This window comes from Mandrillus leucophaeus, unplaced genomic scaffold (assembly GCF_000951045.1).
Source record: "Mandrillus leucophaeus isolate KB7577 unplaced genomic scaffold, Mleu.le_1.0 Scaffold290, whole genome shotgun sequence".
Lineage (NCBI taxonomy): Eukaryota > Metazoa > Chordata > Mammalia > Primates > Cercopithecidae > Mandrillus > Mandrillus leucophaeus.
In genome coordinates, this window is record NW_012103032.1 from 538,631 (window position 1) to 564,440 (window position 25,810).

The window sequence follows — 25,810 nt, forward strand, 5'->3', positions numbered from 1 at the left end:
CACCAGACCATTCCTTCTGTAGCTCAGGAGAGCACCCCTCCACCCCATTTGCTCGCAGTATCCTAGAATCTTTGTGCTCTCGCTGCAGTTCCCTTTGGGTTCCATGTTTTTCTTGTTCTCTCCCATGCCTAGCTGGATTGCAGAGTTAAGTTTATGATTATGAAATAAAAACTAAGTAACAAAAAAAAGAAAGAAAAGAAATACAGGCTCAGAGAGAAAAGGGAACTTGCCCACAGTGACCCAGCCTGAAAGAGGCAGAACTGGGGAAACTGACAGGTCTATGGGGCCAGCTGCAGAGCCCTCTGTGTCCTCCACCCTGCTGCACTGAAGTACAAGGGGTTTGAGGAATGGAGCCAAGCTCACAACCCAAGATTCCTCCCCCAGACTCAGGAGAAAGACCCTGGGACAGCTGCAGACCCTCGCTCCTGGAAATGAATAGCCTGCTAAGCTCCCATCAGAACTCAACCCGGCTTCCCAAGACTTCCCTCTTTCTTTACTACGTTTATTACTAGTACCTAGAAACAGGGGCTCTGATATATATCTTGCATATTTAGCAACCCAGAAAATGCCTCTGTGCTTGCTGGAACAGGGTCGATCGTCCACAGTGGAGGCAGAGGGACAGGGGAGAGATGGAATCACACCAGACTTACAGTAGTGGGCCTGGCTGCTGCCTACTACTGTGTGTGGTTTGGCCTCTGCACTGAGAGGCTCTTTCCTCAAACTCGGTCACCCAGGAACAGGTGACACTTCTGTAGCTGCTGGTGGTCCAGGGTCAGCAGTGGCTGGGTTATAACCAGACTGCAAAGCTGTAAATATGGACTCATGGGTGTGATGTCAGGAGTCCTCTGGAGTAGCCCCAGGTCTGCCCTGCACCAAGGCCCCCTCTGTCTTCACCATGGGCAGGGCTAGGAGGGACAAGAGCCCTGAGTGGCAGCATTTGGGAGTTGCCTTACCCCTCCCAGTGCCCCCATCACCACCCACATTTCCCCCAAGGAACTCAGCTCTACTCCTTGTCTCCAGAAGGCTGAAGATGTCATCCTGTGTTTCTTTCTTTTCTTTAGTTTTTGTTTGTTTGTTTGTTTGTTTTTTGTTTTCTGTTTTTGAGACAGAGTCTTGCTCTGTCGCCCAGGCTGGAGTGCAGTGGCGTGATCTCGGCTCACTGCAAGCTCTGCCTCCCATGTTCACGCCATTCTCCTGCCTCAGCCTCCTGAGTAGCTGGGACTACAGGCGCCCGCCACTAAGCCCAGCTAATTTTTTGTATTTTTTAGTAGAGACGGGGTTTCACTGTGTTAGCCAGGTTGGTCTCAATCTCCTGACCTCATGATCTGCCCGCCTTGGCCTCCCAGAGTGTCTTTAGTATATTTTTATCTTTTTATTTTAAAGTTTTAGAGAAACAGGGTCTCACTATGTTGCCCAGGTTGGTCTCAAATTGCTGGGCTCAAGCAGTCCTCCAGCCTCAGCCTCCTAAAGTGTTGGGATTACAGGTGAGAGCCACCACACCCAGCCTTCATCTAGACATTTCTAACAAGAGATGGCTCAAACATCTACCTCTGCCCCCATCCCCAGAAGCTAGGTATTGAGTGAAGCTGGGGCCTGGTTAGTATACCACGAACACCAAGCCCAAGAGAAATGTGTCACACACCCTGCCAGGATGGCAGCAGGGTATAGGGAAAGAGCTTGGGTCTGCAGTCAGACAGTCTCCGGTATGAGTCCCAGCTCAGCCATTTGCCAGCTGTGTGATGTCAAGCAGGTTGCATTACCTTTCTGAGCCGCTATTGCCATAGCTCACATGGTTGTAAATAGAAAAGAGTGAGATGACATACCCCATAGATGCCCAAAAAATGGGAGCTTCTTTCTCTAGCATCAGTGCCCATTTGACCATGGGATTCACTGTCCAGGAAACCTCAGGGCAGCCTGTGGCCTTGGGAGTCTTGGCTGGGGACCTTGGCCGGCTCCAGCCTCTGCTCTGCCCACCTGCTAGGGCAAGGCCCGAGATGGATGGGCCTGGCGTTCCTGATCTGAGGACCCATGGGAACAACCAGGCCCGGGTCAGAATACGGGCCTCCCCACTGATCTTGGACTACCTCTCTCTTCCCTGGGCCGTGGTATCCTCATCTGATAGATAATGGATTGCTCAGACCCATTATCTCATGTGCCCCTTGTTATTCAATGCATCTTTGGCATGTTCAACTTTGCTTTCTCCTGGCCTGTTACAAAGAACCTGCAGCTTGCATGATCTTTCTGCTTTAAAGGATAGAAAATAATGAAAACAAATCAGTCATTCCAGAAGTTCTCACTGGTTGAGTGGTAGGATGCTATTATGAATATCATAATCCCAAAGGACAAATTCTTACCTAGTTTTACAGCTGAGGAAACTGAGCTTCAGAGAGGTGAGACAGCTCGTCCTTCTTTGGACAAGGCAGGAAGGAAGGAAGGAAGTGGCAGAGGCACGAAGGAGCTTAATATTCTCCCCTCCCAGCACCTCCCTGCCTTGCCCACCCCTCCCACGTTTCCCTCCCCTTGCTTGGGCTTGGCTGGGCTCGTAGACCATCCCTGCTGCCAAGAACAGGCTGTTCTGACCAAGTCTCTGTTACAGCCACTGGGGAATGGCCGGGACACAGAGGACGCCGTGATCAACATTGCAGGGTCCATGGGGCCTCTCACCATCCCTGAGCCCTCTCCCAGCCTCCACACAGAGATCCAGTATCTAAGCCAGGTATGGACAGAAGGGCCTTGGGAAGGGAGGGGCTGCAGAGCCACCTTGCCTGCCTCCACTCTGACAATTGGAGGAAGTGGAAGAAGGCCTTTTCTTCAGCATCTGCTCCCCAAACCCCACACCCCCGCATTCACCCACCTTCCCCATCACAGCCACAGCCCTAGCCCATTTCACCAGGGAAGCCAGGGCTTTTGACCTCACATCCTCTTTTTTCCGGTCCAGAAAATTCCTGAATAGCTTGTTGGGAGTCACAGCTGACAGTCCTGTGGGCTGGCAGGAGGCCACAACTGTGCCAGAACCCAGCCTGGAGCCTTGAGGGCACCCCGGGGGAGGGATGGATTGGGGTCATGAGAGGCCATGAATCAAAGCCTGGGAGTTCTGGGGAGGAGAAGTTGTTAGGTCGTGTGCCCCTGCAGGTGGATGGAGGGCTGGAATTTGTGGAAAAGGCTGGGTGGACACAGCAGCTACCTGGGGACCACTCCTCACACCCCCTACCCCTTCATTTGGGTTCTGCTCTCCAAACCCCACTGTTGTCTTTACAGACTACAGAGGAAGAGGAAGCCCCTTCCCAGGCCCCCGAGGGGGACGTGATCTCGATGCCTCCCCTCCACACATCTGAGGAGGAGCTGGGTTTCTCGAAGTTTGTCTCAGTGTAGGGCAGGAGGCCCTCCTGGCCAGGCCAGCCGTGAAGCAGTGTGGCTGGCTGGATCAGCACTGATTCGCGAAAGCTTTCCACCTCAGCCTCAGAGTCCAGCTGCCTGGACTCCAGGCTCTCCCAGCCCTCCCCAGGCTCTCCTCCTGCATGCTCCAGCCTGACCTAGAAGTGTTTGTCAGCCCCGAAGCCCAGAGCGGTGGCCTTGCCCTTCCAGCTGGAGACTGGGACATCCCTGATAGGTTCGCATCCCTAGGCAGGGCACCAGGCTGCTGACCCTCAGCAGGGCCAGGCAAGGCTCAGTGGATCTGTCCTGAGCTTCTATCTGCCACAAACTCTCCTGGGCCTCATGCCCAGTGTCAGACCTGCCTTCCTCCCGCTCCAGACCCCACCTTGTCCTCCCTCCCTGGCGTCCTCAGACTCAGTCCCATGGTCTCCTGCATCAGCTGGTGATGACGAGGAGCATGCTGGGGTGAGACTGGGATTCTGGCTCCTCTTTGAACCCCCTGCATCCCAGCCCTTCAGGAAGCCTGTGAAAAATGTGACTCCTGGGCCAACCAAGACCCACCAAAACCATCTCTGGGACTTGGTGCAGGACTCTGAATTTCTAACAATGCCCAGTGACTGTCGCACTTGAGTTTGAGGACCAGCGGGCCTGATGAACGCTCAGACCCCTCCAGCTTAGAGTCTGCATTTGGGCTGTGACGTCTCCCACCTGCCCCCATAAGATCTGCTCTGTCCATGACACCATGACCCAGCTGGGCACTCCCCTGAGGCCTGCCTAAGTCCAAGCCTGGATCAGGTCAGGTGCACATTGCAGGGATAGCCCAGGACCAGCAGAGAGTGGTTGCTTTCCATTCACCCTCCCTGGCCATGCCTTCTTGCCTTTGGAAAAATGATGAAGAAAACCTTGGCTCCTTCCTTGTCTAGAAAGGGTTACTTGCCTATGGGCTCTGGTGGCTAGAGAGAAGAGTAGGAAACCAGAGTGCATGTGGGTGTCTAACACGGAGGAGAGTAGGAACAGGGCGGATACCTGAAGGTGACTCCGAGTCCAGCCCCCTGGAGGAGGGGTCAGGGAGTAGGGGTAAAGTAGCACAACTACTGGTTTTTTTTCTTTTTCTATTATTATTGTTTTTTAAGACAGAATCTCGCTCTGCCACCCAGGCTGGAGTGCAGTGGCACGATCTGCAACCTCCACCTCCCACGTTCAAGCGATTCTCCTGCCTCAGCCTCCCGAGTAGCTGGGATTACAGGCACGCACCACCACACCTGGCTAATTTTTGTATTTTTAGTAGAGACAGGGTTTACCATCCTGACCTCATATGATCCTCCTGCTTCAGTCTCCCAAATTACTGGGATTACAGGCGTGAGCCACCGCGCCTGGCCTTATTTCTTTAAAAAGTGAAATTAAGAGTTATTCGGTATGCAAAACTTGCAAAGATGGAGAGGAAAAAGAAAAGGAAGAAAACATGTCACCCATTGTCTCACCAGAGACTATCATTATTTCATTTTGTTGTATTTCCTTCCACTCTTTTTTCTCCACATAATTTGCTGGTGTTCTTTTTACAGAGCAATTATCTTGTATATACAACTTTGTATCCTGCCTTTTCCACTTTATTGTTCCATCACTTTATTCCAGCACTTCTCTGTGTTTTACAGAACTTTTTATAAATAAAATGTTCATCAGCTGCGTATTCCATCCTATCAGTGTGTCTCAGTTTATTTAACCAATTCTTTATCACTCGATATTTTAATTTGCTTCCATTTTCGCTATTGTAGATAAGTGTGGGTGAATATTTGCCTGGGGCTTTATCTGCATTGGGAGATTTCTTTCTCTTTTTCTTTCCCTTTTTTTTTTTTTGAGACAAAGTGTTGCTCTGTCGCCCAGGCTGGAGTTGAGTGACGCGATCTCAGCTCACTGCAACCTTCATCTCCCTGGCTCAAGCCATTCTCCTGCCTCAACCTCCCAAGTACCTGGGACTACAGGCATCTACCACCATGCCCCGCTAATTTTGAATTTTTAGTAGAGACGGGATTTCACCATGTTGGCCAGATCTTGAACTCCTGACCTCAAGTAATCCACCTGCCTCGGCCTCCCAAAGTGCTGGAATTACAGGCATGAGCCATTGGGAGCTGGGAGATTTCTTAAAAGGATTTGCATGCGTGGTAGTGCCAGGTCATAGGGAGTGAACATTTTTGAAGTAACTGACACCTCTTGCTAAACAGCTTTCTGGAGTGGCAGCACCAATGTCACTCCTGCCAGACCCCTGCAATCAATGTTTCTTAAAGTCCTCTGCATCTGTCCCTGCTGGAAAGGCAAGAGAAACAGTTCAATAATGGCCCTGTGGTCAGAACCTCAAGGGCCTGGGGTACTGGGTGGAGGTGGAACTGGTCTGATGAAGCACGAACAGCTCACCAGAAGGTGCCAGCCTGTGCCCGAGGCCCCTGCACCGGGGTTGCACCAAATACCTTCTCCTGGTGGAGAGTGAGCTCCCAGGCCCGAGCTCTGTGTGCTGCACCCAGGCTCCAGGCACTGTGTGTACCAAGGTGTTTGGGACATAGGAGGCAGCAAGTTTCAGATGGTCCCAAATCTTCTGCTGGGACCTGGGCACACACACTGTCAGAATGCACCCTAGAAGGGCATCAAAAGCAAGCTTCCCCCATGAAAAATCCCTTGGCTGGGGTTTCCCTGGAAGGAAAGAATCCTCCTGTCCTCTGAATCTCTCCACTGGAGCCAGGGCTTCCTGGGAACCAGGAGGCGGTCAGCTGGGCCATCCCACTCCCATCCCTTGCCCATTCGCAGACTAGGCTAAATAAATTGACATCGTCTGAGAGGCAGAGTTCTCTCCCGGACAACCTAAGATTGCCATCCGTGGAATTCCAAGTTTCAGTGGATTTATGAGACATGCAAATATTACTCAGAGACACTGTCTTCTTCTCAAAGTACCACCAAGAGGTCCCAGCTCCCTCCTGACAGGTAGGGGAGAAAGACCACTCCCTTACCAGTTGCCACTTTGCAATCCCCCATTTTGATACACCTTGGTTTTATGTTTGTACTCGAATACTCGGAGCTGCAGTCTTTGGTATTTACGTGAGATTCTATTCATTCCCCCTTAAACAAAAAAAAGCAAAAAGTCACCGCTCACCTATCCTGAGAATGAGAGTTTCCAGTTTGGAGACTTTTCCTGGGAGGTGAAACTTCAGAAAAAAATGGAGGAACATTGAAGAATTGCAAACATTTAGTTTTGCCAAATTAGGACAGTAAATATAACAAAAATAATAAACTACCATTTACCAGTCCAGCTATTTCCTTAAAAGAAACTTTTTTTTTTTTTTTTTTGAGATGGAGTTTTTGCTGTGTCGCCCAGGCTGGGGTACAATGGCACAATCTCGCTCACTGCAACTTCCACCTCCTGGGTTCAAGCTATTCTCCTGCCTCCGAAGTAGCTGGGACTACAGGTGTGCACCGCCATGCCCGGGTAATTTTTGTATTTTTAGTAGAGACAAGGTTTCACCATGTTGACCACGCTGGTCTCAAACTCTTGACATCAGGTGATCCACCCACCTCGGCCTCCCAGAGTTCTGCGATTACAGGTGTGAGCCACCGCACCCGGACAAAAAGAAACATTTTAACACCAAAATGGATTATTTAAGGCCTCTTTTCCCCTCCCTACTCTTAACAAATAATTGGATATTATGATTCTAATCCCTTAAGGTCTATTAAGGAGAAATTTGTAAATTCATCCAGGAAGTAGGCGAGGGAGGTGCATCTAGGGGGAAAGAAAACAGAAACAGAGAAGGTGGAAAGCGCCTAAGACATGCAAGGGGCTGTGATGTGCTTTGGGGGAATCTTCCCAGGAGCAGGGAAGAGCTCTCTGCCAGTATCACTTCAAGGTGTGGCAAGCAAGCACCTCAGGCTGACAGCTGGGATGGCACCATGGGGCTGGATGTGAGTGCCGAGGCCCTGGGTCTGATGCAGAGCAGCAGATCTGCCCATCTGCAATGACACACGGGCTGGGACAGAAGAGACAAAACCAGTGGCCCTTTCCTTATTGTCTTTTTTGCCTTTTTCTGGATTGACTAAGTTCTATTTTTGTTTTCTTATGCCATTCTTTCTCCTTCTACAGTCTGGAGGTTATAGCCTCTATTTTGAATCTTGAACTTTGTATTATACGTAGATTTTCAACAAAGACTACAGTTAATATCCTCACAATCCTTAATTTTTCCTTGAATAATATAGGATTCCCAAACCCTTTAACTCCCATCACTCCCTCCTATCTGGCAGACCATTGTCTTCCAGTTTTTAATTCTGTCCTTTCTCTTTCTTTTTTTTCCCAACAAACTGGACATCATTGTTAATTACTATTTTTTTACAGCTTTATTAAGGTATAACTGGGGATGGGCACATTAGGTCATGCCTGTAATCCCAGCACTTTGGGAGACTGAGGCGGGCGGATCACCTGAGGTCAGGAGTTTGAGAGCAGCCTGGCCAACATGGTGAAATCCCGTCTCCACTAAAAATAAAAAATTAGCAGGGCATGGTGGTTCATGCCAGTAATCCCAGTTATTCAGGAGGCTGAGGCAGGAGAATCGCTTGAAACCGGGAGGTAGAGGTTGCAGTGAGCCAAGACCGTACCACTGCACTCCAGCCTGGACAACAAGAGTAAAACTGTCTAAAAAAAAAAAAAAAAGCATAATTGGCATTCAATAAATTGCACGTGTTTAGATTATACTATTGGATAAGTTTTGTATTATGTATATACCTGTGAAACAGTCACCACAATCAAGATAATGAATATATCCATCACCCCTAAAAGTTTTCTTCTGCCCCTTTGTAATCCTGCCTCACTCCCATCCTCATTCACCAGTCGATGGGCATTTGGGTTCTCTCCAGTCTGGGGCTATTACAAATTGAGCTGCTATGAATACTCATGTACAAGTCTTTGCGTGCTATCACTTCTCTTGGGTAAATACCTCGGAGTGGAACATCTGGGCCATGTGGTAGGTATCTGCTCAGGCTTTCCAAAGTGGTCATAACATTTTGCATTGCCACCAGCCATGTAGGAGAATTCCAGTTCCTCCACTGACACTCGCTACTATCAGCCTTTTTCATTTCAACCATTCTAATAATTGTATAAACTGCACCAAAATTATAGCTTTAATTTGTATCTCCCTGATAACTAATGACTTTGAGCATCTTTTTGTGTGCTAATTTGCCATCCATTTATCTTCTTTGGTGAAATTTCTGTTCAAATATTTCATCTATTTTAATTGAGTTTTGAGAGCTCTTCATATATTCTAGAAATAAATCCTTCGTCAACTATGTGATTTACAGATATCTTCTCCCAGTGTGTGACTTGTCTTTTCATTCTCTTAAAAAGGTCTTCTTAGCTTACTGCACTGAAAAAGGGGAAAAAACAATGTCTTTCACAGAGCAGAAGTTTGACATTTTGATGAAGTTCAGTGTGTCAATTTTTTCTTTTATGGATCATGCTTTTTGGTGTTGTATCTAAAAAATCTTTGCCTAACCCAAGGTCACAAAGATTTTCTCCTATGTTTTCTTCTAGAAGTGTTATAGCTTTAGGTTTTACATTTAGACTTGTGATTGAACTTGAGTTAATTTTCACATATGTGTGAGTATGAGTTGAACAAATTCTTCTTCTTTTTCTTCTTCTCTCCTCCTCCTCCTCCTCCTTCTCCTCCTCCTCCTTTCTTCCTTCATCTTCTTCCTTTTTTTGTGTATGGCTATATCCAACTATTCCAGCACCATTTGTTAAAAAGATTACCTTAGGCCGGGCACGGTGGCTCAAGCCTGTAATCCCACCACTTTGGGAGGCCGAGACAGGCAGATCACAAGGTCAGGAGATCGAGACCATCCTGGCTAACATGGTGAAACCCCGTCTCTACTAAAAAATACAAAAAACTAGCTGGGCGAGGTGGTGGGCGCCTGTAGTCCCAACTACTCGGGAGGCTGAGGCAGGAGAATGGCGTAAACCCGGGAGGCGGAGCTTGCAGTGAGCTGAGATCCAGCCACTGCACTCCAGCCTGGGCCACAGAGCGAGAGAGACTCCGTCTCAAAAAAAAAAAAAAAAAGACTACCTTGTCCTTCCTTTACTGAATTGATATTGCACTACTTTGAAATCAGTTAAACATATTTGTGTGGGTCTGTTTCTGGCCTTTTCTGTTCTATTGACCTATTTATCTATCTTTATGCCAATAACACATTGTCTTGATTGCTGTAGCTTTATAATATGTCTCAAAATCAAGTAGTATAAATCTTCCAGCTTCGTTCTTTGTCAAAATTGTTTTTGCTCTTTTAGATTTCTAGTATTTCCATGTGGATTTTAGCATCAGCTTATCAATTGGTACCAAAAAAAAGCTTGCTAGGATTTTGATTGGGATTACATTGATTACATAGATCAGTTTGGGGAGAATTGACATCTGAACAACATTGATTCCAACCCATGAATATAGTATAACTCTATTTATTTAGGTCTTTATCTTAATTTGGGCTGCTATAACAAAGTGCTATAGTTTTGGTGGCTTCTCAACAACAGAAATCTATTTCTCACATTTCTGTAGGCTGTAGGTCCAAGATCAGGGCGCCAGCATGACCAGGCTTTGGTGAAAGCCCTCTTTTGGTGCATTGAATTCTTATGATTTTATGTTGCCTTGGCATCCATTTTACATATAAACTGGACTTTCTCATATCAGAAGCAGGGCTTAGTCATCCTTGCCACAGTTTTCAGGTATCTGCCCTCTCGCAGTTCCTCAACATGGTCGATCCCAGTTCCTGCTTTATACAACCACTTCCTGATGACCACCTCTCTATGAGACAGCTAGATACGACCTATCTGACTTGTACTACTGACCCTCTTACCCCACATGGACTGTGCAAATATGCCACAGTGACTACCTCACAGTCACAGCATGACTCCACGGAACTCGTGCCTGCTTGTTCTAAACCCGTCAATTAGAACTCCCTACGGGAAACTTGCTTGAGTAAACTCCTGGACTCCAATAAAGGCTTTGGCCCAAGGTCCGTCACCCTCTGTCTCCTGCTCCCACCCACTGGTTGAGCTCCTTGCCACCTCCAGACTTCCCACTGGGAACCAGTAGATGCCCCAATGTCTCTGGGAAACTGTAACTAATAAATTTCTTCTGTTTCATGCATTTGGGTTTAACTTTCTCGTTGTGTCTCATCTGACCTACACACTGTAACTTAACTTTCCCCTGATTGGGGCTCTCCTAGAAAATTGCTATCTCAGACTGTGCGCAGTAGCTCACACCTGTGATGCCAGCACTTTGGGAGGCTGAGTCCAATGGATCACTTGAGGCCAGGAGTTTGAGACTAGCCTGACCAATATGGTGAAACCCGATCTCTACTAAACATATAAAATTAGCCGGGCATGGTGGTGCGTGCCTGTAATTCCAGCTATTCGGGAGGCTGAGGCAGGAGAATCACTTGAATCCAGGAGGTGGCTGCTGCAATGAGTCAAGATCACGCCACTGCACTCTAGCCTGGGTGACAGCGAGAGACTTGGTCTCAAAAAAAAAAAAAAAAAGAAAGAAAAGAAAGAAAAAAAATTGCTGTCTCAGTTTATGGCCACTGTCAAGAGAGACCTCAAGACCAAATTAAAAGAAACCATGGGCCAGCCATGATGGCTGATGCCTGTAATCCCAGAACTTTGGGAGGCCAAGGCGGGAGAACTGTTTGAGCTCAGGAGTTCAAAACCAGCCTGGGAAGCAAAGCAAGACCCCATCTCAACAAAAAATAAAAAAATTAGCCAGACGCAGTGGCACTTACCCATAGTCCCAACTACTCAAGTAGCTGAGGCAGGAGGTTTGCTTGAGTCAGGAAGGTTGAGGCTGCAGTGAGCCATGATTATACCACTGAATTCCAGCCTAGGTGACAGAGCAAAGACTCTATCTCAGAAAAAAAAAAAAAAAAAAAAAAAGGACAATTTTCCTCTTCAGTGACGTCTATGGAGTCCACTCATTAAAGATAGTGCTGGCTGGGTGCAGTGGCTCACGCTTGTAATCCCAGCACTTTGAGCACTTTGGGAGGCTGAGGTGGGCAGAGCACGAGGTCAGGAGTTTGAGACCAGCCTGGCCAGCATGGTGAAACTCCGTCTCTACTAAAAATACAAAAAATTAGTCAGCCATGGCGGTGCACGCCTATAGTCCCAGCTACTCGGGAGGCTGAGGCAGCAGAATTGCTTGAACCCGGCAGGCGGAGGTTGCAGTGAGCTAAGATTGCGCCACTGCACTCCATCCTGGGCAACAGACTCCAACTCAAAAAAAAAAAAAAAAAAGATGAAGTCACAAGATAGAAAGAGGCTAGATCCCTGAATCAATGCTAGTAGCACCACTCAATATACATGAGATGTCATGTGAGCAAGAAATGAGTAACAAAGGTATTAAGTTGCTGAGATGTGGTGGTTGTTACAAGGGTTGGCCCCTCCTGAACTTCTGATCTAATTGATGTGGAGAAGGGCCTGGGCAATTGTTTTTTTAGCCCCCCAGGTGATCCTAACAGGCAGCGAGAATTGAGAACCACTGGATTGGGACAGAAATACAAGTGCAGAGTTGCTTAGTAGAGAAATACTGAGTTTCCAGGAATGCCCCCAGGAAATGGGAAGAAAGTTGTCCAGAAACGAGAGGAAAAAAAGAGAGGACAGAGAGGACCTAGCAACATGGTGGAGGCAAGCGATCAAAAGAGAAGTTGATCAGAAAGACAGTCTTTGTGCTAGGAACGGTCAGGGGCTCTTTGGAATAGAGGTGTTTAACAATCAATGCCAAATTCCCATCAGAACTATGAGGTGATATGAACCCCCATGGATGCTTTGGGGAAATCATTGCACTTCCCCAAAGGGTGGTTGCTCATCTGGCCATTGCAAGGAGAAGGGAACCGCCAAAGCTCCTGAGAATCCTCAATGATCCCAAAGGAGTGGCACGCAGTTCTGCTGAATAACTCAGGTAGAAAGAAAGCTGACCTCTTAACCCTGAAGGATTTGCCAAACATCGCCCCTGGGTGATGTCACCTATGTCCCCTGTTTTTGAGCACCTGGAAGCAATCCTAGTGTTACCACTGGAAGAGTCCATGACGCTGTTACAGAAGATGAACCTGAAGCCCAGAGAGGTAAAGGGACCCGCTGGAGGCTGCACAAGTTCCAGGTGGAGCTGAGTGGATTAGCCACAGTGTATCTGGGTCCTCTAGCTCCATGAATGCTCGCAGACACCCGGGTGCAGGCATTTTTTTTTTAATTTTAGATTTAGGGGCACACGTGCAGGTTTGTTACATAGGCATGTTGTATGATGCTGAGGTTTGGGTTTCTATTGAACCTGTCACCCAAATAGTGTACAGAGAACCCAATATGTCGTCAATATGTCGTTTTTCTTTTTTTCTCTCTTTTTTCTTTTTCTTTTTTTTTTTTTTGAGACAGAGTTTTGCTCTGTCCCCTAGGTGGGAGTGCAATGGCACGATCTTGGCTCACTGCAATCTCTGCCTCCCAGGTTCAAGAGATTGTCCTGTCTCAGTCTCCCAAGTAGCTGGGATTACAAGTGTGTGTCACCACACCTGGCTAATTTTTGTATATTTAGTAGAGGTGGGTTTTCATGTTGGCCAGGCTGGTCTTGAACTCCCGACCTCAGGAGATCCGCCCGCCTCGGCCTCCCAAAATGCTGGGATTACAGGCATGAGCCACTGTGCCCGGCCAATATGTCATTTTTCAACCCTTGTCTCCCTCCCTGCCTCCCTCCTCTCATCATCCCCAGTGTCTATTGTTGCCATCTTTATGTCCATGTGTACCTATAATGTTTAGCTCCCACTCAGAAGTAAGAGCATATGGTATTTGATTTTCTGTTTCTATGTTAATTTGCTTCAGATAATGGCCTCCAGCTGTATTCATGTTACTGCAAAGGACATGATTTCTTTTTTTTTTTTTTTGAGACGGAGTCTCACTCTGTCGCCCAGGCTGGAGTGCAGTGGCACGATCTTGGCTCACTGTGACCTCTGCCTCCCAGATTGCAATACAAGCAATCCTCCTGCCTCAGCCTCCTGAGTGGCTGGGACTACAGGTGTGCACCACCACACCCAGCTAATTTTTGTATTTTTGGCAGCCACAGGGTTTCACTATGTTGGCCAGCCTGGTCTTGAACTCCTGACCTCAGGTGATTCACCTGCCTTTGCCTCCCAAAGTGCTGGGAGTACAGGAGTGAGCCACCACGCCCAGCCAATTTCATTATTTTTATGGCTACACTGTATCCCATGGTGTATATGTACCACATTTTCTTTATCCAATCCACCACTGATGGGCACCTAAATTGATTCATTGTCTTTGCTATGGTGAATAGTGCTACGATAAGCATACAAGTGTGTTGGAGGCCAAAAGAATGAGGGTCATGATCAACTCAGTATACCACTGAAGGCTATAGGAGCAAACAGCAAACTGTTCTCATAAATGCAGAATGTTGGCAAAAAACTGACAAACTGCGTCTGCCGCCCAGGAGGAATGCTGAGGGCAGTCACGCCCCAGGCACAGTGTTTGTGATTATCTACAGGCATACCTGAAGCCTGTTAGCAATCATGTGAACCTGTGATAAATCAAGCAGCTGACCAATGGTTACCTGCTCCTCCCTGCTCTTTCTGCCCAATAAATATGGAGGGCTGTGGAAGCTCAGGGCCCTTGCTCACTAGAGGCAAGGAGCCCCCTGACCCCTTCTTTAAAACAGATTCTTTTGTCTTAAGTTTTAATTTCTGCGTTCGTCCTCTTTTGTTCAGTCCCGTAGTAACTGTCACAAGTGGCACCCAAACAGGGATGGACAGGGACCGACAGGGACAGATAGAGACTAGCAGGGACTTGCAGGGACTAGTAGAGATTAGCAGAGACAGACAGGGACAGACAGGGACATGAACGAGGAACGTCTGCTGGAGCAGAGAAAGTGAAACTGACCAGATGAACGAGAAACCCCAGGATGAGTCTGCCGGCAGTGGATATAAGGTCAGTGACCTAAAGAGGTACTGGGAGTGGGAAGTTTCTGAATCAGGGTAACATGGGCAGAATTTGTTCATTATTTCTGTTTTTTCTGTTTGGAGTTTGGTCTGTACTGTCCTTTTGTCATTATTTCAAAATTTGAAAGAATTTTGTGCCCCACCCACAGCACCTATCGAGGGTGGTGAACAGGAGAGGGAGGGTGAAGATTGGCCTGTACCATCTTCTTTTGTGGCTGCAGAAATACTAACTTTAACTTTGGCTTTGAGAAGGCAAACGTGGATTGTAAACATGCACTGGCACCTGTGAGATGTACAAGAAGCTTAGGAAATTTTCTCAGAGCTTGTCAAGATGTGGGAAATTGAGCTTCATCGCTCTACAATGTTGGCTCAAGCAGTGGCTAATTTAGTAGCTGGTAAACCTAAAAGGAGCCAAGGGTCAAACCCTAAAGTGGAAAAATGTTATAATTGTGGAAAAATTGGACATTTCAAAAAAGAATGCCGTCAGATCTCCAGAAAGAAGGGATCTCATAACACAGTTCCCTCCTCCGCAATAGCAAAAACACCAGGACTTTGCCCTGGTTGCAATAAAGGAAATCATTGGGCTAATCAATGCCATTCAAATTTTCATCAAAACAGCACCCCCCTGTGGGGAAATGACAAGGGGGCCTGAACCCAGGCACCTCAAACCATGAGGGCATCCCCAGTCCAGGACACAACTCCGTTTCAGGGGTGGGTTTCGGAAGGCACATTGATTCCCCCTCCCCAGGAACACCTGGAAGCACAGGATTGGCTCTCCCAGTCAGAGAATGCGTTACGTTAGTTGGAGGAGACAAACCCACCAAGATTCCCACTGGTATTTGTGGACCTTTGCCAACAGAATACATGGGATTAATTTTAGGCAAAAGTTGTCTTAACTTACAGGGCATTACTGTAGTCCCCAGGAGTTGTTGATTCAGATTATGAAGAAGAAGTTCAAGTAGTGGTAATGTTACAAGATCTTTGGGTTTTTGAACTGGGAGAACATATTGCTCATCTGTTGCTTATCCCCTGCAAATTACACCCTTCTTGACAAAAGAAGAAACAAGGGAATCAAGGATTTGGAAGTACAACTAGGAGGGAAATTTATTCATCACAACCTATAGCATCTAGTAGACCCACTTGTGCAGTGCAAATTAAAGAAAAGAAGTTGTGTGGGCTTACGGATACAGGAACAAGAGACTGGCCTCTTGCAGTAATGGATCTTGGAGATTTTTTTTTCTATACCTTACATGAGAAGGATAAGCCTCAAGTTGTTTTCTGTGCCTTCTGTTGGAGAAAGCCTGTTTTTCATTATCAATGGAAAGTTTCACCCCAAGGCGTGCTCAGCAGTCCTAACGTTATGTCAGCATTTTGTAGGAAAAGAATTAAGGAACCTCAGAATATGTTTCCCACTGCCTATAGATTTATCAACGTGGGGACAAGGGTATGCTTGTGTTTTTACAGGAGGTGGACAAACCATGTGGGTGCCCTCAAGGTGTGTGCAGCCATGGAACAGGACACTGGAGGGAACCATGGATCCCAACCATGGGCCTGGTTCCCCTGGTACGAGCCATGAGTCAGTTGAATCTGAATGTGAAGACGGAATGAGGACTGACCAGAGTCACACTGACATCAACCCCCATAACATGAGGACAGATTTTGTTCAATTAATGTAAAAACAAAAAGGGGGAGATGTTGGAGGCCAAAAGAAGGAGGGTCGTGATCAACTCAGTATACCACTGAAGGCTATATGAGCAAACAGCAAACTGTTCTCATAAATGCAGAATAGTGGCAAACTGTGTCTGCTGTCCAGAAGGAATGCTGAGGGCAGTCACGCCCCAGGTGCAGTGTTTGTGACTATCTACAGGCATACCTGAAGCCTGTTAGCAATTATGTGAACCTGTGATAAATCAAGCAGCTGACCAATGGTTACCTGCTCCTCCCTGCTCTTTCTGCCCAATAAATATGGAGGGCTGTGGAAGCTCAGGGCCCTTGCTCACTAGAAGCAAAAGCAATGACTCCTTCTTTAAAGCAGATTCTTTTGTGTTAAGTTTTCATTTCTGTGTTCATCCTCTTTTGTTCAGTCCCATAGTAACTGTCACAAGTGGCGTTCGTCCTACGTTCAGTCCCGTAGTGACAATCACACCAGTGCAGGTATCTTTTTGGTGAAATGATTTCTTCTCCTTTGGGTAGATGCCCAGTGATGGGATTGCTGGAATGAATGGTAGTGCTATGAAAAATCTCCAAACTGCTTTCCACAGGGGCTGAACTAATTTACATTCTCACCAATAGGGTATAAGCACTCCCTCTTGTCTGCAACTTCACCAGCATCTTATTTTTTGACCTTTTAATAATAGCCATTCTGACTGGTGTGAGATGGTAACTCATCATGGTTTTGGTTTGAATTTCTCTGATGATTAGTGACATTAAGCACTTTTTCATACATTGTCACTTGTATGTCTTGTTTTGAGAAATGTCTGTTCATGTCCTTGGGTACGAGCACTTAGAAGGAGCATCTTCTGGGGAAGGGGAGTGTGCAGGGGCAAGACAGGAAAGGAAGACATTGCAGAAAACAAGACATGTCACTCTGACTTCCATTCTAGAGTCATCTGTGCTGTGCTCCCCAGCTCTCACTTTCTCCCAAAGCCATCCACCAACCCCAACCAAAGACAAGCAGAGCCAGAAGCCTTTGCTTTCACATTTAATCCAAGGAAAATAAAAAACCAGTCAGTGAGAAAACTCAAGAATTGGATGGCTGAGGGAGGGGACAGAGGAAGGGCACTGGGGCTGGGACTGAACATGGACAGTGGATGGTAGGGTCCTCACTCTCCTGAGGTCCCTCAAATACAAGAGTCCACAATGGCAGGGAGGGAGAAGAGTCACAGAGCTAATGTGGTGGGCACACACACCTGTTCCAACCCAGCCCCAGCCCTGTCCCAGGTGAACCAAGGACTGACAGCCTCTGCTCCCACTTGATAGGTACCTGGGAGGGCTGTGGAGTGGGGCTCAGGCAGGGGAGGTAGGAGGCTGTTCAGAGAGGAAGGACTGAGAAGAGACAGGAGGGAAGGGCTCCAGGCCTGCCCCTTGGCATCACTAGCAGTGAGGGTGCCATGAGGGCCACGTACCCAACCCATCTCCATCAGAAATGATGGTCATTTGGACCAAGGCGGCAGAGGCAGCTGCAACAACAAATCTTCTCCTGCCTCTACCCTCAAGTCGCCTCTACCCTCAAGTCCCCCAGGGAAGGTAGGAAGTGGCAAGTGACCCCATAGCCTCAAGTCAGCAGGAAAACACCCCATTTCCTTCCCACTCCCTTAGGCCGAGGGTGATGCAAGGGACAGCTGAACTAGGATGAAAGGACACTGATCAAGGGAAAAGAGGAGCAGGAAGATGAGTGCGTAGTATATGCAGAGGCACACCAACGAGATGGGGGCAGGCCTGGCCTTTCCACCCCATGTGTATACTCTATGCAAATGCAAATGAGATTCCTAGTATAAGAAATATATTCTAACATTTGTAATAAATATTCTGTTTATTCTCCTTCCCCTTCCCAAGGAAATGGGCACACAGTGGTTCAGGGGCCAGCTTTGGCTGACGCTGCAGAGAAGACTAGTTAGACACTTGGAAGAACTGGGAGGCACAGGGGTTTGGACTTGGGGTGTCCCAGGTTGTCTCCTCTGAGGACAGGCTCACCCCGGAAGGAATGCAGAGAACAATGAAGGATGAGATGCCCAAATACATCTAGGACAGCATTCTTTCTTAAAGGGAGTCTCCTATTTTACAAAACTGCCCTCCCCAAGTTACGGCAGGGGGGCATTTAGGGTAGAGGGACAATAGGACAAGGGAGAAAACATCAGGAAAGGACCAGGGCTTCGGAGTCTGGGATCAGGGTATTATAAGAAATGAGGGCTGATGGGGAACCCCCAGAAAGGGGCCCCAAAGAGAGACCTCCAAAACAAAACAATCCTTTGCTTCCTCGCCAAACTAAACCTGACACACACACACACGCACACACGCACATACATATACACACACCCCAGTGCCAGAGGCACAGACAGGCGCCAAGCATGCACATGGAACCACAGGCTGTGCAGTGTAAATGGCGCCCCCTGGAGTTGTGTGTGAGGAACCTCCTGGTGGGCAACTGTCCTTCAAGCCCAGGCTCCCAAGGTCCCCTCTGAACTCCTCCTCAGCCCCTCCAACCCGGCAACCCTGACGCAAGTGGGTTACCTGGACCTGGCTAGAGAAAAAACCAAAATGGACCAAGGTCAAGGACACAGAACCCGGACCTGTGCCTGCTGTGGGCCATGGAGAGCTTGGGGCTCTTCAGTTGGTAGCAGCAGGTTGTCACAGGGCTCAGCCCTCCATCCTGCGCCTACCTGGGCTGAGCCCACTGACCCCTGCCAGCTTGGCCCTGTGGGGAGCAGGGCTGACGTGTCAGGACACATTGGAAAAATCTGGAAAAACTTCGGCAGTGAGAAGCTGTGGATGAGGGAGGGACCGAGCAGCATCTGCCCTGTGGCCCTGCCCCTTTCTGAGGGAACTGGGAGCTACAGTGCTCTGCAGCTGTGGCCACTGGCTCTCACTCTGACTCCTCCAGCCTTCAAGATGGCACCAGGCTGGCACCACCACCCAGGCCTGTCTGGCTGCCAGTGGGACATGCATTCCCCTGGCCACATGGAAACAGCCCAAGGCCTGCTCCTGCGACACGGAGGTGAGAGGTGGAAGGAGTCCAGGAATGGGGTGGGTGTGGCCAGTCCAGAGGAGTGTGACTGGGGAGGGGTGGCAAGGGGCAGTGTACCTACTGACCATGTGGTCCCAAAGCAGCTTTTATCTTCTCTGTACTGACCATTATGGAGGTGACTCTGACACATTCCTGGGCATGGCTTGGCCCTCAGAGATATCTGGTGGCCAATGGGCATTGGGAGTGGGCAGCACCTGGGCACAGGGTACCCCATGAATGCCCACCTCCCTGGCAGTGCACACCTCTGTGCTGAAGCCAGACTTAGGGCCTGCTGGGAGCTATTACCCAAGGAGAGCCAGATATAGGGGCTAAGGATTGTGGCAGGGGGTCACAGGTCAGGAATGGGATGGATTCAGGTTCTGGGTTTCAACACAGAGTGGGCTGAGGACCAGGTGAACAGGCTCAGTACACCCAGCTGACAGGCACCCACTGGGGCTCTGTCCGTAGCTTCTCCATGGCCGCCTGGAGCTCGCGGAAGGTCCTCTCCAGGTTGCTATTGACCAGGCAGAGGTCAAAGTAGTGCCCGTAGCCCCTCTGGATGCGGCTGCTCTCTTCCACTGTCCGTCTCAGGTCCGCCTCCTGCCCAGGCACAAGGGGACCTCCCTACAGTCAGTTCCTACAACTCACCCCCACTGTCAGAAGGAGCTACAGCTCCCCCACTCCCCCTCCCCAAAGCCCAACCCTGGTGTGGACTCCCTGGCTAGGGAGGGAGGGGCCCCTCTCTGTTTGCCTCAAAGTGGCTCACCATCGACCACAAACAGATGATGAGTGAAAGGGAGGAAATAAGCTTTAGTAACTGCCAATCACACCCCTAAATGCTTTGCATGCCACATAATCTTCACTACAGCTTTGCAAAGTAGGATTAATTCTTCCCCATTTATAACAGAAAATTAAGGTACAAAAAGGTCACACAGACAGTGGCTAAACAGGGTCTGCCTGACTCTCAAGCCAGTGCTCCCTCAAGTCTGACTAGGCTGCCTTACCTATGCAGCATGACAGGCTGGTACCAGGGCACAAGTACCCAGGACAACCCCACCCTCGACCCAGTGGAAGCTGGCTGGGCAGGGGTGGGGAAGGGTGTTTGACAACTGACTTAAATAAGTTGAAGCTAGCTATATCCCAGCAGCTCCAGTTGGCCACACCTTTTGCCAAGGAGGAGGTGCCCAGAATGGGAATCAGGCAAGGGTCCAGAGCTCCTAAGGGGGTCACTGGCAGAAGGGTGCCAGCCTAGACAGCCTCTTCTGGGCCCCAGCCATGCTAGAGGGTGGGGTTGTCCTGGGTACTTGTGGATTGCCCTGGTACCAGCCTGTCATGCTGCATAGGTAAGACAGCCTAGTCAGACTTGAGGGAGCACTGACTTGAGAGTCAGGCAGACCCTGTTTAGCCACTGACTGTCTGTGTGACGTTTTTGTACCTTTTGTACCCGGGGCCTGAGTGCAGCAGCACCAGGCATGGCCAGCAGAGGGACCCCTGCGCTCAGAGCTCTGCAAACCCTCCACCTCCTGGGAAGGCGCAGCAAGACACAGGGAGGAAGGAAGAAGGGGCTGGAGTCCTGCAATGCAGGCTTGAAGCCTCTCCTCCAGGCACTGCCTGCTCTCTTATACTGACTCACCCCTCCAGCCAGCCTTCCCGCCTCTGGCTTTCTCCTACCTTTCAGCTTCCCCCCAGCTATAAGCAACCCAAGCTCACCTGGCCCACCTCCTGCCCACCTCTTCCACTGGCCTTCTGGAACTCTCTCTGGCCAGCTTTCTGCCCCTGCAGAGTGGGCTGAGCTGGGGGCCTGGAGTCAGAAGCACATGTGTCCCAGGCTAGCTGTGTGCCTGGCTCATTCTGAGACTTTGGACTTCCTCTCTCAGACCTCTCGTTCCACATCTACGCAGTGGGGGACCACGTCCTGCCTCACCGATAACTGGAGCAGGCCCCTGTCCCTCCCCAACACCACCTCCTTCTCTCTCTGTGTCAGCTCAGGCCTGTCCCCCACCACCCTAGGCAGCCATTGGACGCCTCCTCCACACCTCAGAGCCCTCACCGTGAGCTGCTTGGTGGACACTCCACTCTCCAGCGCGGCCCTGTTCATGGCCCGCAGGGTCTCGAAGTCTGGGGCCTCGATGAACACCACGTAAGGGACAAACTCGGCCGTTCGTAGCACCTTCACCGCCTGCAGAAGGAGAAGGTAGGGTAGGGAGCATATCCCCATGTCTGTCCTGGGAACCAGAGAAAGGCTGTGAGGGTGACTGGGGTTGGGGTGGGCACTTGGGAGTGGGTGGAAACGGGTGCCTAGGGGTCTGGGACATGAGTCCTGGGACAAACGACAAATAGCTGGCAGGTGGCTGGGGTGACTGGAGGAGACTAGAGGAGGAGTGGGGGCTCTGGAAGGCTGAGAAAGGTTCCAGGTAGGCTGGGTTTCAAGCAGTAGTTGAGGGCAGAGGGGGTACACGGGTGTGCTCAGGTGACAGGTACCTGGAACTATGGGGGAGCACTGAGGCAGCAGAGAGGACATTGGGCAGGCTGGGAAGGAGCAGAGTGGCAGTACCTGGGGGTTGACGTCCAGCACGCACACCTTCCCGGCAGCGACCACGCCCCGGATGGAGTCAATACGTGTGCCATACAGGTTGCCCTCGTATTCGCCATGTTCCAGGTAGCGCCCAGCACGGATGTCAGCCTCCATCTCCCCACGGGACACAAAGCTGTAACCCTGACCTTCCCTCTCTGAGTCTTTGGGCCGCCGGGAGGTGTCTAGGGGGATGGGGGTAGGTTGGGCCGAATGGGCACGGGCAGGTCACAGTGCCTCAGACACATATACGCACACTTACCCAAGCCCCCGTTTCCCAGTCTTGGGGGTGCAGTCTGCCCCTCATCTTGCCAGCACTGCTGCCTTTGCACACACAGAGACATGAGGTGGTAACCTTGGTCTAACCCAGAGCCCACAGATGAGAGGCTGAGGTACAGAAAGGGCAATGTACAGCCCAAAGCCACACAGCAAGAGCCAAGCAGACCAGGGCAGCGCTCTTAGTCCTGCCTCTGGCAGCCAGGAGCTTCCCCCACCCCCGCTGGTTCTGCCACTAAGAAGCCCTGTCTTCCACAAGGCTACACATACACAGCTCATAGCCGGTTTCACCCGGGTGCACAGCTGGGCACTCACTTTCTTCACGGCTTTTAGCAAGTGAAACAAGAGAAGGAAAGGGGACGCCAGCCCAGCCCACTAGGCCACCTGATGGCAGGACACCTCCCTCATCCTTCCTGAGCCTGAAGTTCCCCTACCTACCCACAGAGGGCGTGCACCCCAACCCGTACACCCAAAGGTACCACCTGGCCTGGCGCCCATGAAGATGCCCATTCGGTAGGCTCAGCCCTGGCCCCCAGGGGAGCCCCTGCTCCCTGTCCCCGACTCAGCAGGGCCCAGCTCCCACTCACAGGGCACCGTGGTGCCATAGCGATCTGGATCCCACATGATGAGCTTGTTCTTCAGGCTGCGCCGTCCCACGCCCTGAGCCCCAATCAGCACCAGGGTTTTCCGGCGGAACGGGGGCATGCGGGCCACCTCCTCATAAATGAGCAGCTCATGACGGTCAAACTCTGGACACAGGGAGATGGCGCTGCTCACCAGGCTGCACGGTGAGGGAGGGGCGGAGCTCTCAGGGAGGCTGAGGGCAAGAGGGCTTAGAACAGGGGAGCAAGGGGGAGTCGAGCAGGGCCTAGGGACATGGCTGGCAGCATCTGAGCCAGGCACACATCTTCACGGGTGATGCGTGGGGACAGGGAAAGGCAAGCCATGTTAGAGGAGGACAAAGGGGGGGACACTCTGATACCCACCTGCATTCTTGGTGGTCAAATACATCATTCGCTTCTTTTTCTTTCCTGAAAGGCTGCCGCATAGGGTCCCTGGCCATAGGGAGATGGGTGAGTGAGGCAGACAGGGCCCTGTCGGATCCCAGATTGGAGATGTGGGGTAGGGGGGAACCTCCTACCTGAGTTTGGTGTCAACTCCAGGTCCCTCTTGACAAACGCTTTCCGCTTCTCCTCCAGCAGCTGGCTGGGGATGAGCCCAGCACTGCCCCCTTCAACATGGCATGCCTGAAACGGACATGAGACCAAGATCTGCCTGAGCAAGAGGACCCCTCCCTGTGCCCTTGCCCTCCCATGTACCACACCTGGAGAGATGCAGGGGTGCCCGGGGCTCACCTGCCACCAGTTGGCATCATCCTGGTTTACGATCTGGAGCAAGTCCCCAGCGTTGAAGCGCAGGCCTGCTTCCTTGCAGGGGATGAGGCTGTCTCGGGCCGGGTCATAGTCAAAGTGACATTTCACAAATACCTGGGCCCAGGAATCAGCAAAGGGTCGGGGGAAGGGGCAGTAGAAGGCTGCAGGTGGAGGTCTACCCCGTGCCCCCTCTTTTCACAAAGACACAAGGGGAAATGGAACTGTCCCCCTGCAGGAGTGATGCCTCCAGGCCTGCCCATGTGCCTCCCTGGTGCCAACCTCCCTTCACATCTAGTACTACAGGATTCAGATCTTAGGACCAAGGATGTGGGACCACCAAGTAGGGGACAGGACCCTGGCATCTAATCCTGGATCCCTCCCTCCACTCACCCTCTACCCTTGGAGAAGGGCTCTGGCAGAGGGCGAGAGAGCCAATAGGAGAGGTAGATAGAGCAGCCAGACCCCCAGAATCCACCAACTAGGAGACAGTTGTCCAGGACATACGACAACGCCACCCACCGTGCGCATGCGCACAAACATGTGAAGAACGCAGACCACGATGCAGGCGCTCTCTCATACACTCTGGTACCCCAGGCTGTGGCTGCATGCATAATGCCGGCCAATGCGGGAGCACGTGCAGGTGCAGCAGAGGCAGAGGCCTGTCAGCGGCTGCAGTCAGCTGCCCCTGGGCTGCAGGTCCCACCCTCATCTCCCCTGGAGGAAACCAGCAGGAGAGGAGGGCCTCAGTGAGACTTGCAACCCTGACACCCAGGAGGCTCGGCCATCCCTTGGGCCTTCTGCTGAGAGAGGGGCTGGTGGAGGGGCTCACCTGGCGGGGCAGATGGGGCTCCTGGTAGCTGGGCAGGATCTTGAGGATGACACTGCCACTGGCATTGCGCAGGAGCTCCTGCAGTGCACGGGGGTCACTGCCCACTGGCTGCCCGTTCACCTCCTTGATGATGTCACCCACATGCAGCAGGCCTTGCTGAGCCACCATGCCCCCATGCAGGATGCGTGCGATCACCAGCTCGCCGCCCTCCACGCGGAACGTTACACCCTGGAGGTCAGAGGGAGAGTGTAAGATGAGGACCCGAATGCTCCAAGTCAGAATCTTCAAATACTCTTCTAATAGCACCTCCATTCCTGTCCTCACCCACCCACCCCCGCACTCACAAAGTCGTCCTCCATCCTTCTGCCTAAATTCTTCACTTAGAGCAGGTACTAATGGCGGGCGGAAGCGGGCAGACTGGAGAGATGCGGACACAGGTGAGTGTGCAGTGTCTATGGTCTCCTGGGTCTGCATGGGCCCTTCCCTGCACAAAGCTGGCCCCATCTTCATCTTCAGACCACGCTTGGCCTTTTTTTGTCCCCTCATTGGTTATTCTCAATTCCCTACCCTCACCAGCCCCGCCTCTGGCCCTGCCCAGTCCTCACCAGATGTTCTCCGGCTGTCTTTCGGATGCCCACCATGCGCACGGCGTCGGGAGGTACGGGCTGGTTGCTGAATGTAGGGTCCAGGCCAGGGCTGGGGGGCGGTGTCTCATAGGTCTTTGAGGCCACAGAGTCATGCGTCTCCAGGAGGGACTAGGGGGTGGTAGGAAAAGGAGGGACAATGGGGGTAGTGCCCCAGGTTTCTTCCCATCCCAGCTCCAACTTCCTGCCGGCCCCTCCAACAGCAGCATGCCCCAGTCCACCCGCCTCCTGCTCCCTCACCCCAGCCCCAGCGGCCAGGAACCTGGAAGTGGGGCTCCTGGAGGATGTGGGCCAGCTCGGCAGCAGTGCTGCTCTGCTCAGCCAGCTGTGCCAGGTCCCGCAGGATCTCCTGCACCAGCTCCAGGTTGTTGTCTCTCACCGCCTCCAGCTTCGTCTCCTCCAGCCTCTCATGGGCCTGGGGATGGAAGCAGAACAGGTGTGGCTAGGAGCTTCCCCAGGAGCCCTGAGACACCAAGCAGGGTCCTCCTCAGTCCCCAGGCATTTTCCCCAGCCCCTAGCTTCAGCTCCTCACTCACTGACACACAATAATACCCACACGTGCACATTCTTTCCTTGCTATCTCCTTTCTTCCCCAAAATGACTCAGACCTACTTTAGGGAAGGAAGAAACCAAAGGACAAACTTTCCTTTCCATCCCCTTGCCACAGAGGGTCATTAGAAGTTACCAAATTGTCCCCAGCTCCCAGGACCCTATATGCATTGGCATTCAAAAATAGCTTCTTCCACCAGACATCATGGTTGGGTGGGGTCTTGAAGACCCTGAAGCCCCGGATGAGGAAGTTAGGGAGGTGGAATAACTTTCCCAGGGTCACTAGGACTTGAACTTGCATCTCCAGGCTCTCAACTCAGTGTTCCCAGTGAATGAGGGGACACGAAATCAGCACATGGTGCCAGAAGCAGGCCCCACACCTATTTGTCGCTCTGCTGGCTCCGGGTTCCATATCAAGGTGCGCTGAAAACGGAAAAGGAATCCTTTGCCAGTGACCAGCCC

At 50.8% G+C, this 25,810-nt stretch overlaps 2 protein-coding genes across 9 annotated transcripts in view; one reads left to right on the forward strand and one right to left on the reverse strand.

Moving 5' to 3' along the window:
• CD300LG (CD300 molecule-like family member g) overlaps window positions 1-5,059 on the forward strand; it is a 17,837-nt gene extending 12,778 nt beyond the window's left edge. Inside the window, exon 7 of the mRNA XM_011985864.1 lies at window positions 3,259-5,059. Within this exon, the coding sequence (XP_011841254.1) occupies window positions 3,259-3,372 (114 nt within the window). The 3' untranslated portion in view covers window positions 3,373-5,059. The remainder of the gene's footprint in view (window positions 1-3,258) is intronic.
• A 12,009-nt stretch (window positions 5,060-17,068) lies between these two features.
• MPP2 (membrane protein, palmitoylated 2 (MAGUK p55 subfamily member 2)) overlaps window positions 17,069-25,810 on the reverse strand; it is a 44,378-nt gene continuing 35,636 nt past the window's right edge. For 6 of the 8 annotated variants that reach the window (XM_011985874.1, XM_011985876.1, XM_011985871.1 and 3 more), the window contains 10 exons: window positions 25,062-25,214; window positions 24,761-24,910; window positions 24,156-24,383; window positions 23,309-23,440; window positions 23,095-23,200; window positions 22,940-23,008; window positions 22,541-22,702; window positions 21,660-21,862; window positions 21,156-21,284; window positions 17,069-19,705 (listed from right to left, as the gene is read on the reverse strand). In XM_011985874.1, the coding sequence (XP_011841264.1) occupies window positions 19,529-19,705; window positions 21,156-21,284; window positions 21,660-21,862; window positions 22,541-22,702; window positions 22,940-23,008; window positions 23,095-23,200; window positions 23,309-23,440; window positions 24,156-24,383; window positions 24,761-24,910; window positions 25,062-25,214 (1,509 nt within the window). In that variant the 3' untranslated portion in view covers window positions 17,069-19,528. The remainder of the gene's footprint in view (window positions 19,706-21,155; window positions 21,285-21,659; window positions 21,863-22,540; window positions 22,703-22,939; window positions 23,009-23,094; window positions 23,201-23,308; window positions 23,441-24,155; window positions 24,384-24,760; window positions 24,911-25,061; window positions 25,215-25,810) is intronic. The other 2 variants (XM_011985869.1, XM_011985873.1) reach the window with 1 other exon arrangement.